Genomic DNA, 16,926 nt, shown 5'->3' on the forward strand with positions numbered 1-16,926 from the left:
TGGACATCCTCTGAATTCAATGGAATGTGGATTCTGAACTTTAAATGGAAAGCGCACAATAATGACGAGCTTATTTACTGACAACAAAATATTTTGACATTTGTCAATTACACAACACTGTTTGGTGTTGATCCAGAATTAAAAACACAGTGCTCCATATTTTTCCCCACTCTGTCCAGTGTTCTGTCAGCATTATTACACTTTTATGGAAAAACTATTCAAGATAAATATATAGCATATAACTCCATTTTATTTTCCTACTGTGTATATAAAGTTTGTAATTCAAATAGTTCATAAATGTATATGTTCATAGAATACACATATGTTGTATTTATAGTGTATCATATTTAAATGTATTCATCTATTTTTAAGTAATAAAATGGGACAAAACTGTTTCAGCCAGTTTTCAACTGTAGTAAGGCACAAAAATGTATCGCACAACAACCTCTAAAAACAAAGAGCCTGAATACTTGTGTTACTAATCAAATCGCTTGCAATTCCCTTTCAATCACAAAGCTTTAAAATTCTGTAAATTGAAATTTCTCTCGCATTAACATATGTACTTAACTAGTTTCATTTCCTCCTCCATTTTCTTCTTTCCTTCACTGGATATTTTCTCCCCAGTCAACCCTTTGTTATTCACCACCCACCACCACCTGTTATTCATTATTTGTGGGTTTCCGTAAACCTGTCCAACTCTGGCAAAACAGGAACAACCATAGCAGGTACATAAAAACACAACTATGGAAGTATTTCGGCTCTTGAGCATTACAAATTGACATTTCTGAAAGTTTGTTCTTTAATGTCTTTGTGTTAGTGTTGAGGTAATTATTGAAATGGTTCAGTTACAGCAACTGGCAAGTAGATGGTGTTTTCTGCTCTTTAAAACCTAATACAATTTTTATTGTTGCTGGCTTTAGTCAGAGAAGACCATAGAAATGAAATCTAACAATTATAAATTAAAACAAAAAAGTACTTGCTTAGTGGGTCTTCCAACAGAGAAATACTGAATGGCAGAAGATGAACCTCAATCTTTCATAAACCTGTATCTTACATGTTATTCAGAGAACAAAATTCTGGATGAAACAGCAGAGAGGAGGAGGGGGGGGGGGGGGGAAGCAAGTGTGTGTGTGTGTGTGTGTGTGTGTGTGTGTGAGAGAGAGAGAGAGAGAGAGAGAGAGAAAGAGAGAGAGAGAGAGAGAGAGAGAGAGAGAGAGATTATGTTGGTTAAGTTAACTACTTTTATTATATGACCAAAGTGACACTTGGAATTCTATCTCTGCAATGCCTGAACATATACTCAGTCATATGTTTTGTTCTGGACAACAACATTCATCAATGAACAGTACAGCAAACAATGATTCGCTCTTGGGTAACACTTCTTCAGCATTGTACAGAAAGGTGTGCACTATTCAGCCGGTTCCATTTTCTGCAGACTTCCAGCAGAACTGAAAAAGGCGAAAGGAAGGAACATCAGAGTTTAACGTCACGCTGACACTGACATCATTAGTTTGGACTGTTAAAGGAAGGGGAAGGAAACTCATTGTACCCTTTCAAAGGATTAATTGTGGCATTTAGCTGGAGCAGAACAGAGGAATCATGCAAATCCTAAATCAGGATGGCCGGACGCTAATTTGAACTGTCATCAACCCAAATGGAAAAAGACTGAGTGATAAACCTCAAGTCTTCAAATCTACATTGAAAAGTTCCCTTTTCACACACTCCTGTTCAGTACAAGAGTTCCTCAAGCTGGTTGAGAACTTCTCTCTGTAATTGTATACTCTCTTGCCATTGTTTTTCATATTTTATTACTTAGGAAACTTCTTTTGTTTATAAATTTTCTAATCAGCATTCTGTAAACTATGAATTCACTCCAGGACAATGGAGCTTTGGCTCACATGGCCACATGGAACATGATAAACAAATGTAAAGAAGAAATGAAAAATTAGATTTGAAACAGGGAAAAGAGTCTCCATCACAAGGAAATGGCAACAACGTTAACAGGTTGATAGGAACGCAAACTAATGACCATCACTGAACCTTCAACTTCCGGAGTTATCACTGAATATATCAGGGATATTATCAGTGCTTTCAAATATTAATTCTATGCAAGAGTGGTATAGTAATATCAGTTGAGTCGAATCATACCCTTATACATATTGCTGATTTCTCAGCAATTTCAATGAAGTGTATGCCATTTTGACAGGTGGGGCACTCTTATGTCACTCATGATAACGGCCAAGCCATAAAGCTTTTATTCTCCTGTGTGTGCCTCGCGACAACTCAACACTTTTACTCGGAGAGTGGTCTCTTTCACCCCTGAATTACTTCCTTTACAGTTTAAGCTGCATGGAGTATGAGGAACTGAATAAAGAATTAATATTTTGATAGAATCATTTTGTAACCGTAAAGGCAACAGTGGGTGAGATTCTTGTGATTTGGTTCATTAAGTGGATTACTATAATACAAACTTGTGATCTGTAGTTAGCTATTATTATGGTATGAAACTTGCTGAAATAAATTGTGAACTCAACAGACAATGCATATTAATAGAACTTTCAAAATATTGTGCAATGGTAAACTCCTTTGCAATTGGAGAAAACATTGTAATTCAAAGATGAAATGAGTGTGGATCGTGCTCTGCTGGAGGAAGTGGATCACTGAGTTTGAGGGGGAAAAATGAATTTAATGAAAGGGGGGGGGGGGGGGCAGTGTCAAATGACACCACAAGAAAACAATTATAACCCTTATTGCGCACTGCCACCCTGGAATGCTCTTCATTTGTGTTGAAAAATATACATCATCTTTCAGTTAAGCACAGAAATGAGACGGAACCGTGCTATTGTTAGGCTTACTGCAAAACACAATAGCAGGCAAGTAGTGTACATCTGACCATTCACAACACTTGTTTCACTCCTCCAAACACCATTGCTTCTGAACTCTGGAAATAGAAAGAGGCTTCCAAGTTCTTGGCTCTCCTCCTTGCTTCTTCTTTTAGTTCTTTATTCTCTTGCAGAGTCCTTTTTTCATCCATTTAACTAATAACCCTTTGTAACAACCAATACAGTATATCAATAAATAATACTATGCAAAAAATATGGAAAGTAAACTGGTATAATTTGCACATATCACTTGACTTTGGTTCACTGCTATTTAGTACTTCTAATTCCACGTAGTTTTCACTATTACTCTTCTATTATCAAAATTTCATTTTATCTGTAAGAACAATCTTTAGACGATGAAGTTAAGTTTCATTGTGTACTTACTATGATACCTGTGGCTGGAAGACAATGTGTTCCACTTTCATGTTTTCTTATTTCCTTTTGTTGTTGTTGTTGTTGTAGTAACTATGAAGATTCTCCTGAGATATTATACCTGTACTAGACATAATAATGGAAAAGAAAAAGACCCAGACATTCACAATGACCACATTGCAAAATTCTTTTGTGCAACAAAAGCATTACAGTTATTTTTGCAACATGTTTCTGTAGTGGCAAATATGTACAGTGAACAATAAAATTTCAAATTAATAAACATTTCAGTCACAGAATAAAATTACAATGCTTCATTCTCAATAATACGCAGTATGTAAGCATTTTATAGTGTGTGCATGTCAGAATCCAAGGTTTGCGAGCATGGATAGTTTACTAGAAATAGCCTGCAAATGTGAAGCAGGGACTGGATTGCTTTGATGGTCCCAAAAGAAACTACTTTCGGGCCCGAGACGATACTCTGGAGCAGGGAAAAGCTTCCCAGAGCTGGGCCAAGGCAGCATTGAAAATTTGTGCTTCATCAGGAAATCCTGGACACTGACAGCTGTGTGGCTGGAAACATTCCCATGCTGCAACTGCCAGGTATTAACAATATGATCTTTCATATTAGGATGAACCCTTTTCTTTAATCTTTCCTGTTCAACAGCTGAGGGTCCAGTTTCACACAAACCTTCCTGCACTACAGATGGTTTGCACAGTGCTTTTCAGAATATTGAGAAGACAGTTAATTTTCAGAAGATCATAAACAAACATACACTTCTCATACACTTCTTTTCAGTTTTGCTTGTTGACAGCCTCCCACAGCCTCCTCTTCCCAGTACTCCTTACATGACTTCAACCACCTAGAAAGTGAGAATATGACAAACCAGAATCCATGAAAGCTTGTCGAATCATTTTGCAGTTATCAGAAAGATTTTAGTACAGTTTCTTGTAGAACTTGATAGCATATTATGTTTGAAATCTGACTCCATTGTGCATCATCACAACATGCATTATTGGGAGGTTCATGGAAACAGCAATCCTAATGCTATCAGAGCTTAAGAGCGTACAGAACTAGGTGGTAATGGTAGCTTAGAGCAATACAAAAATCACAAAAAATAACAGTATTACTTTTTGGACAATTTGTATAATAATGTGTGTGTGGCAGGGCTACATAATGAGCACTGTATGGCATGGCAGTCGTGTTCCCTCACATATCAACATAACTGCCAACTTTTGAAAAGGGGTATCAGTAAAACCCCTGCTAACAATTTTTATCGTACCCCGGTTTTATGAAAATGATAATACTTCTCGGCTACAAAATACAATAATTCATGCTTTAAACAGGAAACTTCAATGAAATCACAACTACTTACATCACAGGCCAATGATTTGTCGATGAACATAACAATCAAGAAGGAATCCATTTTAAACAGCAACAGGCTTGATGAATATTGGTTTGGAGCATACATAAAAAGACTTCCTTGATAAATTAAGCAGATTTGTGATAACTGAAAAAGACTTTAAACAATGAAACTTGTTTAAAGTAACACAGGCAAGAAGTAACATAATACACACTGCAAATCACAAGCTAGTTCAAATTTAAATGTCATAGTTGTGATCTTTTTAGCTTCCCACAAAAAGTCTTGAGAAATTTTTTTGTCACAACATGGACCAGAACTCCTGATCTTCAAAACGGAAAGAGACTCTAGAGATTAATTGGACATGGATGATCTGAACTGTGTTCTATTTTTCTTCAAAAGGTTGAAAACACACTCACATTACTATAGAGTACGGTGAGAATAGAGAGCATTACTCTACAAATTTGGTTATACTTAAGAATCCTACAATAGGAATAAAGCGTATGAAAACGTCCGAGAACAAATGTCTCGATACGTACTAAAAACATTGAAAGGAAGCTAGATCACTGACTGCCACATACAATAATAACATAAACACTCATGGCAGTCAAACACTCCACTGAAACATGTCAAAGTACACAAAGTCTTAAACCATTAAATGAACAAAATGCCAACCTTGTGAACAAAGAATATGCACATAGTAAAAAAAACACACACACACATGTGGAATGAATATAATTAGCCCAATGTGGTCAATGAACTTGTGGAGCAGAGCCTTTCAACACATAAGATTCACATGGAAGAACTGTTATCCAAACTTTAAATTCAATTCCAATAACAACACAAACATCATGTGGTTAAAAGTAAATCATCTCACAGAATGAATTATCGACTATTGTAGACTTGCCTTCGACCCATACAAACAATCAATCGTACGAAAGTGGGGGCGATTATCAAATGTTAACGTTTCAAATTTTTGTCCGTTAAGTCATAAAATGACACCCTCCACCTGTAAGATGCTGCAACTTCCGCAAATTTTATAGATAAACTGTAAAATTTGGCAAGTTTGTGTCCACTAATCAATCAAGAAGATAATTAATGTAACCTACAATGTTGAGAGATGAAACTACCTGGCAGATTAAGACTGTATGCCGGACCGAGACTCAAACTCGGGACCTTTGCCTTTTGCGGGCAAAATCTCCACCAACTGAGCTACCCAAGCATGACTTACGACCCATCCTCACAGCTTTAATTCGGCCAGTTCTAATACTGAGCGATGTTATGGACGAAAGAAGAGTATCTGTGAGTTACGCATTACACTTTTCGTTAAAGGCTGAAAATGAATCACTGCTACAGGGAAATGTAACCAGTAATAGACTATTATCATTTCCATGAAAATGATCAGCCCAGTCTCAGCAAAGCTCCCTTCTTACGTTAATATTCTTTATATGATGGTAAAAATAATGTTAATGCAGTGCAAGGATTGTTGAAAGGCAGTTGTATATTAGGTTGCAGAGTAATGCTCTATGAATTTGAAAGAGTTAACAATATTGTTCTTTGTAGCCGATACTACCTTTATCAGTATAATGTTCAAAGCACTTGTTCAAGCAAGAAATTCCTGATCTGTAGCGGTCTTTTTCTTCACATTAAGATGAGTGTCGAAAGTCAAAAGACACAGAGATATTTAAAAGCATCAAGTCAAATGAATGATTTCAAAGGCTGAAGTAATGCAATAAGGGTTTTGAAAACTAATTCGAAAATATAAATAAATCAATCATTAGAGCTTTAACATTGTTAATCTGCTAGTCCTCAAATGCAGGAAATATTATGTTAATGATTTTCAGGTTCTGTCTGTGTGCAAATGAATAAATACATTTATGTTTTGCCATTTGTGTTTCATCTCAGTTTATTGAAGCATCGTTTGTAGCTCAACACCAACACGTTTTTCCACTTAACGATACTTCAATAAATTGAGGCCAAACATGTATCACAAAAAAAGTATATAGTGCAAAGAAATTAATTAACAAAAGTTTCAATCCAATTTATGTATTTGTTTCTCTCTTTTACACATGCCAGTTTCAAATAAAAAAAGATTATCGATGCCACACCTTCTGACCATGAAATTTTATAAAATATAATTCATATAAAAGGTTTGCTGCAATCAGTACTGGAACATTACGTACACAATCTCTCAGTACCAGATAAATGAATGGGAACACCACTCTCAACTCGTCACACTTAAAAAAAAAAAAAACTCTCACAAAGTATCACACTTGGAACATATTGAAAAGGCAAATGCACAAACTGTGCTTCAGGTTGCTATCATTATTATTACAATACAGTTCCTATACTATACAATTACAGTTTAATTTGGTTGTGTTCACACAGCTTAGACTCGATTCAATTCATAAATATTTTTACACGGAACATAACAGCACTGTGCTATAGAATAAAGCAAGATACACCTATGCCATATAAAAAAATACACTCCACAGCTGTTGGTGCATACACTCTTGGTACGTGCAATAATCTATAGGTAAAGAGAAAAAGAGATTCCTTGTTTCAATAAAATATTAAAATCAGACTATTGTGTCACACTTCTTAAAAAAAAAAGTACAGTAAAAACTGTGTGTCAACAGAAATAAAAAAAATCCTTATTAAGGACAATATCTACAGGCAGTCAGATAAGTTGAAGCTGATGGTAATATAAATACAATCAAACACCTCAGCAGACAGCACAATACTCTCTATATCCGAGCCTGCCAGTTCACCGGAAGTGTTGTTCCTGGAAATACTGTTTGGTACTTAGCAGGAATAAGAATCTCAATTTCTACTGGCAAGTACATTTGCACCTACTATAAAATACAGAATGTATACAATTAAACTAACATAGTGAATCTGCAGACTAAAAATATTCTTACAATGGCACATATTTGGTTAAGTAAACACTTTTAAGACTAGTCAGCTCGACATAGGACTGCCTGTACCAGTAAACTATTTAAAATGTATCAATAAATAGAGCATTAACTTTCATACACTGGCCAAGATGCCTTTATTCAAAACACACACACACACTAAATTGTGTGATGCCTTAATTTGCTTGCAACACGTATGAATTTATAAGCATTTCACATACATAGACCCTGTCGTCAAACAACTATGTCGTTAAAAATATATCTATGATATGAGACACAATGTTAACGAACCTGTACAGTCCTTACAATGCAAATTACTTACTTGTACATGTGGTACATGATAATAGAAAATAGTGTGATGTTTTATCATGCAATAGCAATAAAGGTGCTGGCATACTCAGTAATTATCACTAAACTGAACTATTGCTGCTTTTGTTGGTGTTATCAGTAACATCTTGTTATCACTAATACTGTCAAGGCAGTTACAGCACATAAACACAAGCACACACATACACAAACACACTGTTCATTAAATAAAGCTTTTTGACCTTCCAGCTGCATGAAGTTCACTTTCACAAGAGTTTCTTTAGGCTGGCTTTCAAACGTTCTTGTGCTGGGTTTACCTTTATTTTTAGTTGTTGAATCATATCATATATCTTAAGTGAAGGCCCAACTTTCAGTCCAGTTAACTCTATGATTTGATCTTTGGTGAGCGATAAGAGTTTTACGCCATCAATTTTCTGCAAACAAGCAATTTACTTATGAGAGAGAACAGAACAAAATAAAAACAGGAAAATATTTTCATAGACACTGAAAATGAATTCTCCAACACTCATTTTTGCTATGGTTTTGTACAACTATTGAAATAATCATCATCTACAAACAAACTCACTCTAATTGTTAGTCTGGTGTGCACACTGAGATTACATTCTGACCTCTACTTCTGCAGGTTCACAGAACATACAGGGCCAGTTTGAACAAAGGATTACTTTCATAATTGATTATGCATATTTGTTGACAATATGTATTGTAACATTTAACAAGACCATGGGTGTGAGACAACAGGTGTTTCATCAATAACAACATATACTGTAAATGAGATGGAACAGATGATCAAATCTCTAATATCTCATGTGACTCTATAGGCTATGTTATGTAGGAAGGCACCTCCATGCAGAGAGGTGGACTGATAGGGGAATGTGGAAGGGACAAAGTTTGCTTAAGCATGGCAGCAGAGAGCAGGCAAACAAAGCCCATGCCGTCAAATCACACTGCTGGGGGACAACAATCAGGTTTATTTGCCTATGCTACATTATGTTCAAATCTAGGACAAGAATAAATTTTAATACTTCTTTCAATCAATTGTCTATATGAGAGCAATCTTACTTCATGTGTAGACAATGTTGTGTCTGCAGCTCCAAAGCTGTAGTCTGCTTCACATCAGATGGCAAGAACAGCTGATGCAGCTTTGTGAAGATGTCAAACAATTTTTCTCATCAAGACAATTGTCTAATGACAAGGTCATCAAAACTGGTTGCAGTATTTGTCATTTTAGTGTAGTTTGTACTGTATTATTTGTAAAAATGTAATACACAACAAAATTAACTTCAAATACAAACTAAAATCACTATATCTGCTTGATAACTTCCCAGATCCATTTTAAAATGGGTAATTTTATAAGACACATTTGTGGGTGTATTTGTCTTTTAAGTGTAAATCATTGTGCATAAAAAAAATTACTGGTGGCATACACTAATGCAAAAGGCAATCACTTAAACAGTTAGTATTTTGTCATATTTTTCGCTGTCAAAAAACATTATGAGTGTAAACTGAGTCATTCGACATTACAATGAGAGACCACATTTATGATCCATGTAATAAGCAAACAACTAACCATCATCTTGGAATAACTCTAACGAATGCAGCACGATAACATCAAAAACCACCAGAATCCAACAGCTAACACCACCTGTCATTTATAACCATTTTCCTGTACTTGAAAATGGCAGGGTATTACCTGTCAAAATATCAGAGATTTTGACAAATTTATCTAGCAGCATTCTCAAGAGTTACTAGAACATAGTACACACTGCGAAGAGGTTAAATTTTACAACTCCTTGGGGAATATGACGAAAATTATGTCACTCATAACAAGCGGATGCCTGCATTCTTCTTAGGATACAAATTCCCAATCGATAAAGGCTAGGAAGTTCTCTAATACTTGCACAATCAATTCTTTAAGATGAGAGATTGATGCACTGAAGAAAGAAAACCGGAGTCTACGATCCAAACAAAAACCAAGTGAAGAGGTGCAAGGCAAGAGTGATAAATTGTGGATGAAAGTGTCACATAAAGGAAGTTCTTTACCCACAAAAAGGTCAACAAAATTTGCAAAAACAGTTACATTCTCCAATAATGTTCTGCAAAGTGACTGTGATAATGACTGTACTATAAAAGATAATGACCGTGAAAATATCAGTGATTTGGAAACGGGATAACTTTTTGGAAATAATGCCAACAAGAAAAATGGATCACCAAAAAAAAGATTAGTGTACTTTTACTAACAGACAGCCGTGGCAGGAAGCAATCTAATATTTTCTGAGACAAAAATCATGACATAACAGTGACTGGTGCAGTGAAACATGGAGCAGGAATGAGACATGTTGTAGATGCCAATTTTCGAAGGAAAATAACACAAGGTAGTTTGCATAATGGGATCAAATGATGTAACTAAGAATGAAGCAGAGGTTTGTGTGAAAAACGTGCGTAGATTTCTAGATGTGAATAAATCTAAAAACATAACAGTTGCCACAGTTCCTCATAGGCAGGATTTGATTTACAGCTCGTTTGTAAACAAAGTAGTTTGGGAGACAATCATTAAAATAAAGAAACTGCTCACAATACAATGAATGCAAAGTACTAGATATAAGTAAGCTGCATCAAAACCTGTACACGAAACATGGAATGCACTTTAAATATGAAGGAAAACTGTTTCTGTGTGATCATATCAATGACATAATTGCAGATCAACTTTCAAGAAATAAAACTGTCTATCTGCTTCCCATACATCCTGCCGACAACAGTGACAAAAAGTAACACGAGAAAGAGAGAAGAAACAGTTATTTCAAAACCCTCAGATATTTTTTCAATTTAAAGTATGCAGTTTCAGCAAATAAAACAATGACAGTTTTCCTCTATTCTCTTAGAGGATTCACAAAGAATAAAAGATGCTAATATATTATGTTTTAGTGAACACTGTATGGGAGATGTTGATATGTTGCAGTTGAGTGGTTACTGTATACATTACTCTCGATCTATACTGGAGAAAGGTGGTGTTGTAATTTACGTAAAACATACATCTTACAGAGCATTAGATTTAAAGAGTCACTGTAAAGAACAAGACACTGATATATGTGGAGCAGAGATGGAGCCTACTACACATGACTTGCCAGTTGTGGTGGTAGCACTCTACAAAGCTCCTATACAGAGAACATGAAAGTGTTCCGGTGGCAGCTAGAGTCAGTTTTATCTCAACTGTGTTCAAAGTTCAACAATTTAATAAATGAAGCAATTTTAATATCAATTTTGTAAATGACAGCAACAGTAAAGTAGATTTAGAACATTTAGTAGTGTCTTTTAACCTGACGACATAAGTAGATTTTCGAAGGAAGTGGCTTATAAGGCAATTGTTTGACTAATTCTTGATAACTGTTCATCAGCATGTGATCCTTATCAGTTTGGACTGATAGAAGAGACAGAGAAGAACCGACAAAGAACAATGTGTTTCGTCATGGGATTATTTAGTTGGCATGAGGGCGTTACCGAGATGCTCAGCAAACTTCATTGGCAAATGTTACAAGAGAGACATTGTGCATCACAGAGAAATTTACTACCGAAATTTTGAGATATCACTTTCCAGGAAGAGTCGGACAACATATTACATCCCCCCATATACATCTCTTTTAATGACAGCCACGACGAGAAAATTTGAGAAATTGGATCCAGTACAGAAAATAACCAACAATTATTCTTCCCGTGTGCCATTCGAGAGTGGAAAAGGGTAGGAGGGATCAGTTAGTGGTATCAGAAGTACCCTCTGTCACACACCATTAGGTAGCTTGCAGGTTGTGAATTACATGTAGACGAGCGGAAATATGCATGATGATGTTAAAATGTTCATTTGTTTGTTTCTGAAACATGAAATTGTCTGAAGAATAAGAGTTACCGAATTCAGCTGTTCGAGACGTCCAATGACATTTTTCCACCTTAAATTTTCATTTGGAACATTCTGTCTCATTTATGATTCCTGTTCATACACCAACTTTCTAACCAGAGTAATACTAACAGTTTTGTTATCTGCAAGAAGTACCTAATCTGCTCAATTTATGGTAAGTGGAAGGTCAGGGATTCTGTTGCACATCCTCTCAAAGTCACTAAAGTTACAATAACTTGAATTATTTGACACCTTGGATGTACAATAAAACAATCAAGGCAGTGAAAAAGTTTGTATGAGTGACGCCTCACATCAGCAATAAAAACCAAACACACAGAAAGATTATCAGGATGGGCACAATAGAATATTCTAACAATGGCAAACAAATCTGAAGAGCTGGTCTGCCTCAGAGTTGAGTAAAACGAAGCGGAAGAAAAATGTGAAAAGTAATGTCAGGGCTATGAAACAGAGTCAAAGAATGGAATGGGTTTTTTATTACATAAATACTTAGGCACTTGTAGGCGAACCGAGTTTGTAACTGACAGAAATTCATATTGGCATGTCGAATAACTGGATCTTCTGCTAGTTGTTTGTTTGTTCTCGCTTAAATGGAGACCATAGAAAATTAGTAACAATTATTGTACAGTGAAGGCCTCCCAGAGTCTGTAACAAAAGAATTCCAAAAACAGTAACTTGGAGACTTACTGAACCAAGCATAAGGGAAATATTTAGGGAGGTGCTGCAAGATGTCGTCAAGATGAGAAGAACACACAGTAGGTGAAGGACAGGACACTTTGAAGAAAGTTGTGGCAAGTCCAGCCAGTGTATATGGAGAAGACAGTGAGATATGAAAACCTAAAGAAACATCCTGGAGACATCTGAACTGAAGTGACTGCAGTGGTACGGCTATATGAAGAGGATGGATCCTGACAGAACTCCCTTGGGATTTCTCGGCCCAAAATATAGCATGGTGAAGGAAAGGGATCTCTGGAGAAAAGTAAGAAGCAGATTATCAAGAATTTCAGAAACCTGGATGCCCATTGGCATCAGATAAACAAAAAACAGCTATGGAAGAACAAGAGAAGTTGCAGGAGGTTTATCTATAAATGCATTTGGCTTGCTACAGAAGTCATGTAATGATGATTTGAATACTGATAAAAATATTCATAATTCTATTAATTTTAGTGAAATGACCTGTAATCTCTGTATTTGCTCAATGTCTTTTAGTGCATGTTGAGAACGACCATTTGCTTCTGGTAATTGCCAATTTCTTCCATCAACTTTGTTTTCTGGTCAAGATGTCTTAGTGCTTTTTAATATAATGTATTGTTTTGTATATTTTTTAAATGTGTTGTAGCTATGATGGCCAGTCAGAGCCTAAGGCCACTTATATGTATAGGGGGCAGTGTGCCTAATACATTTTCCTACTTTACACTGTTATCTGGCAGAGGTTTTAAGTTACTATTGTAGATACGTTGTGCTGCAACTACTATTTATAAGAGCTGTAGGTAGAGGTCATAAATGGGAAGACAACTTGTATATATGCACTGGGACCTTGCACACGCCGTCGAGTTGGATGTCTCAGCCGGGGTTTGCCCACTTGCTTGTGTTACTGAAAACTTCTATCCAGTGGCTGGCCTCTACATCAAGAAACTGGAAAGTTCAATGCAGCGCCGCTTCTCCATCATCCCATGGTGCCACCATCAGCTGATTATTAAGTAAACCTAATCACTGTACCCATTCTTCAGTCCTTTTTAAGCTATGTCATTTTTGTGTAAACATTTATATTCTTGATTGGCATGTGACATAATGTCTAATGGTGTATCATTTCTTTACAATTTATGTTTGGTTTAACGTGTGTTATAGACACAAGCGCCCTCAATGTGCTTAGTCTTCATATGCTTTTAGACAAACTAATGCTCAATGCTTCTTATACAAGCGAAATCTTTTATAGTCAAATTATCTATCTGCTGGTGCTAATCATCTTATGTCTTGTGGTTTTATAATACTTTATTTACGACATGAAGTTTATTTGGTCACCATATTTTCACATTTGTTATGTTTCTTTTAACTGCTTGACAGTACTATTAGAGAATTTTAACAAAGCTCTGTTTATAACCTGTTTATTACTTTACACGCTGTTAATTGTGATCCAACCCTGGTAATCACTAAATTTTTATTCTAAAACCATTTTTTGTACAACTCTAGCTTCTAGAGTTTGCTTGACGATTGCTTTCTGATGTAATCTTAATTGCTTCTGAGGATAGCAAATTAATCTGTCAAAACTAGCCAAGAAATCAATTTTATTAAAAAAAAATTGTGCACCTGACGACTGATTATTTCTATTTTTAAAATGTGCTTCGCAGCTGCTGATTGACAGCAATGAGTAAAATTTTAATATCAGAATTCCCACCAACTATGTTTAATTCACTCCCACATACAGGAAAATACTGATACATTGAATGATGTAATAAATGGTACAAACAAATGGTACAAACACAAATACAGAGATAGTGCCTGACAGTGAAATAATTCATAAGTCCCATTAACATTAGAGTAGCGTTGGGGCCTGGCGTGCTGGCTTATATTCAGCTACTTTGCATTACACATGCTCACTGCATAGGGTTACAACATAATCGTCATCTTAATTCCAAGCGTTACGCCTCTTTAAATTGTTATGGTCTCATCGAGAAGTAGTTCTCCTGCCATCTTTTCACTGTTCAACCTAGTGATCTTACTCCGTCAGAGTGGTAGGGTACAATGGATTCTGGTGTTCTCTTGGACCTCATTTGTCATAGATGTTTTCTGCAGTTGTTTTTATAATACTGGATATAATGTTGATATGTTTCATTTTAAGTTCCTTCAACACATCTTCATTCCTTTTGTGATACCATTTGGTGTAACAAGCTGTTCATCTCAAGAAACTCATTTCACAGGTTGTTAACTTTTCACGTATTTTGCCTTCATTGTCCAGGCTTCACTGTCATAGCACAGTGTAGGTCTTGTCAAGAATTAATAAAGATGTATTATGTTGTGCTTTTTGACTAGGGAAGGTTTCATTACGTTATTAATGACTCCCATAGTTTTTGTATACCTGGTCTCTATCTTCCAGAAAGGATAGTTTATAACCTAAATGTTTCTGTTTCTAGAATTTTATTTTTTAAACAGATTTTACTTTGTACTGGGTATTTCCTGCAGTAGGACATAATGTGTTTTTTTGGCATTTATGTCCATGTTGTATTTCTCTGACATAATTTGCCAATTGCGTACATAAGGCTGCAGGTCATCCTCTGAAGATGCTACAAGACCTGAATTATCTGCAAAAAGTAAAGCACCTAGATTTGTGTTTCGGGAAGTCTCGAGGCATGTGTCCACTCTTGGATGATTTTATTCATATAACAAATAGGAATGGTGAAAGGCCACATCCCCGCCTTATTCCTGCATGCATTCTGGCCCAATCTCTTAATTTATCCTCTTTCTTGCCATTGATTAAATTTTTTTGCATGTATTTTCGATAGGTCACTGGGGAACATGATCATCTGCCAGAATCTGTAATAGTTTGCTTCTACTGACTTTATCAAAAGCTTTTTTGAAGCTGATGAAGGCAATGTATGTTTCTAAATGAATTTTCTATGTTTTTTTTCCATTAGTAATTTCAATGAAAAATAACAATCACAGCACAATCTTTCTTTTTGAAAGCCATTCTGCTCATCACTCATGATGGGTTTCTAGTGTGTGTACAATTTATGTTTGATGGTGATGGCAAAAATTTTATGTGGCTAACGCAATACGCTTATTCCTCTGCAGTTATCACAGTTCTTCAGAATTTCGTTTTTTGAAGATACTTCACTAAACTCTTATTATTAAAATGAGTATGAACACTCTTGCTCCCAAGTTTTACAAATGCATACAATTCCACTAACACACTCAAAATACCTCTCCTTCTTCCCTCTCAAGTTGTGTTCTTGTTTCAAATGCTTGGTTCAAAATGGTTCAAATGGCTCTGAGCACTATGGGACTTAACTTCTGAGGTCATCAGTCCCCTAGAACTTAGAACTACTTAAACCTAACTAACCTAAGTACATCACACACATCCATGCCTGAGGCAAGATTCAAACCTATGAACGTAGTGGTTGCGCGGTTCCAGACTGTAACACCTAGAACCGCTCGGCCACCCCGGCCGGCCAAATGCTTGGGCTACTACCTTTTTTTTATAAAGTTTAACTGAGTATATCAGAACTTGTACAACTACGTAAGGCTTATCAACTGGTTTTATGTATCTAATGAAAGATTTATCAAGATGCACAAATAAATCATTTAGCTCAATACGACTAATTTTTTCCCATGAAACCTACCTGTTTACTGAAACTTTCACAGTATGCTGCACAATCATTAACCCTAAGGAACTGTGCAACATCGCACACATCCCACTGAGCAGGTGCCAGCTCACCAGGCTCGGAGGGACTATTTGCATCAACCAACCGTGGAATAAGTTTTGTGCTTGAACTTGTAGTCTGAAAACAAAGTCAATTACAATTAATTCCTAAATCAACAAATTAATAAATACTGATGTTAACACTACAAATAATCTGGGTACTATGCAGTAGGCAATGGGAAATAGAGCACAAAAACTGAATACATAAGAATATCTTCAAACGAATCAAACAAGTCCAAAGGAGGTGGGAGTAATAGATGGGAATAACAGACACACAATTTCAATCTAAAGGACGTACTATATTTCCCCAGTATAGAATAACCTCCCTTTTATTATAAGGTGCCTTGAGCAAATTTTAACATGTTCTAAATAATCAAAATTACAAACTGTTTCACTGAAATAAAGCACCTGCCTAAAAAGCTAACATTGCACATATTCTATACTGATACCATTGATTGATTTCTGCATTTTTACAGTACAAGGAGAAATAATAAAACAAAAAGAGATGGTTTACATTAATTTTTATCTTCACTTTTTTTTTTTTTTTTCTCTCTACTGCAGTCATCCGCGGTATCATTATTTTTAACCACCACCACCCCCCATTTCCTTCCTTTGTAAACCAACTGACATTTCTTTCTACCTGACACTCCTGAGTCATCATAGCATTAGTAATGCAGCATTTTTTGAATCCTTTCTCAACAGAGTCATTCCAAATTCTGCCCCAGGCAGTAAGGATATGCTGGCCCATTGA

The 16,926-nt window shown here is 35.9% G+C and overlaps 1 protein-coding gene across 5 annotated transcripts in view; it reads right to left on the reverse strand.

Moving 5' to 3' along the window:
• Positions 1-6,638: 6,638 nt before the first annotated feature.
• LOC124619931 (polycomb protein Sfmbt-like) overlaps positions 6,639-16,926 on the reverse strand; it is a 297,358-nt gene continuing 287,070 nt past the window's right edge. For all 5 annotated transcript variants that reach the window (XM_047146574.1, XM_047146575.1, XM_047146577.1 and 2 more), the window contains 2 exons: positions 16,096-16,254; positions 6,639-8,267 (listed from right to left, as the gene is read on the reverse strand). In XM_047146574.1, coding sequence (XP_047002530.1) covers positions 8,100-8,267; positions 16,096-16,254 — 327 coding nt within the window. In that variant the 3' untranslated portion in view covers positions 6,639-8,099. The remainder of the gene's footprint in view (positions 8,268-16,095; positions 16,255-16,926) is intronic.

This window comes from Schistocerca americana, chromosome 6, assembly GCF_021461395.2.
Source record: "Schistocerca americana isolate TAMUIC-IGC-003095 chromosome 6, iqSchAmer2.1, whole genome shotgun sequence".
NCBI classification, from domain to species: domain Eukaryota; kingdom Metazoa; phylum Arthropoda; class Insecta; order Orthoptera; family Acrididae; genus Schistocerca; species Schistocerca americana.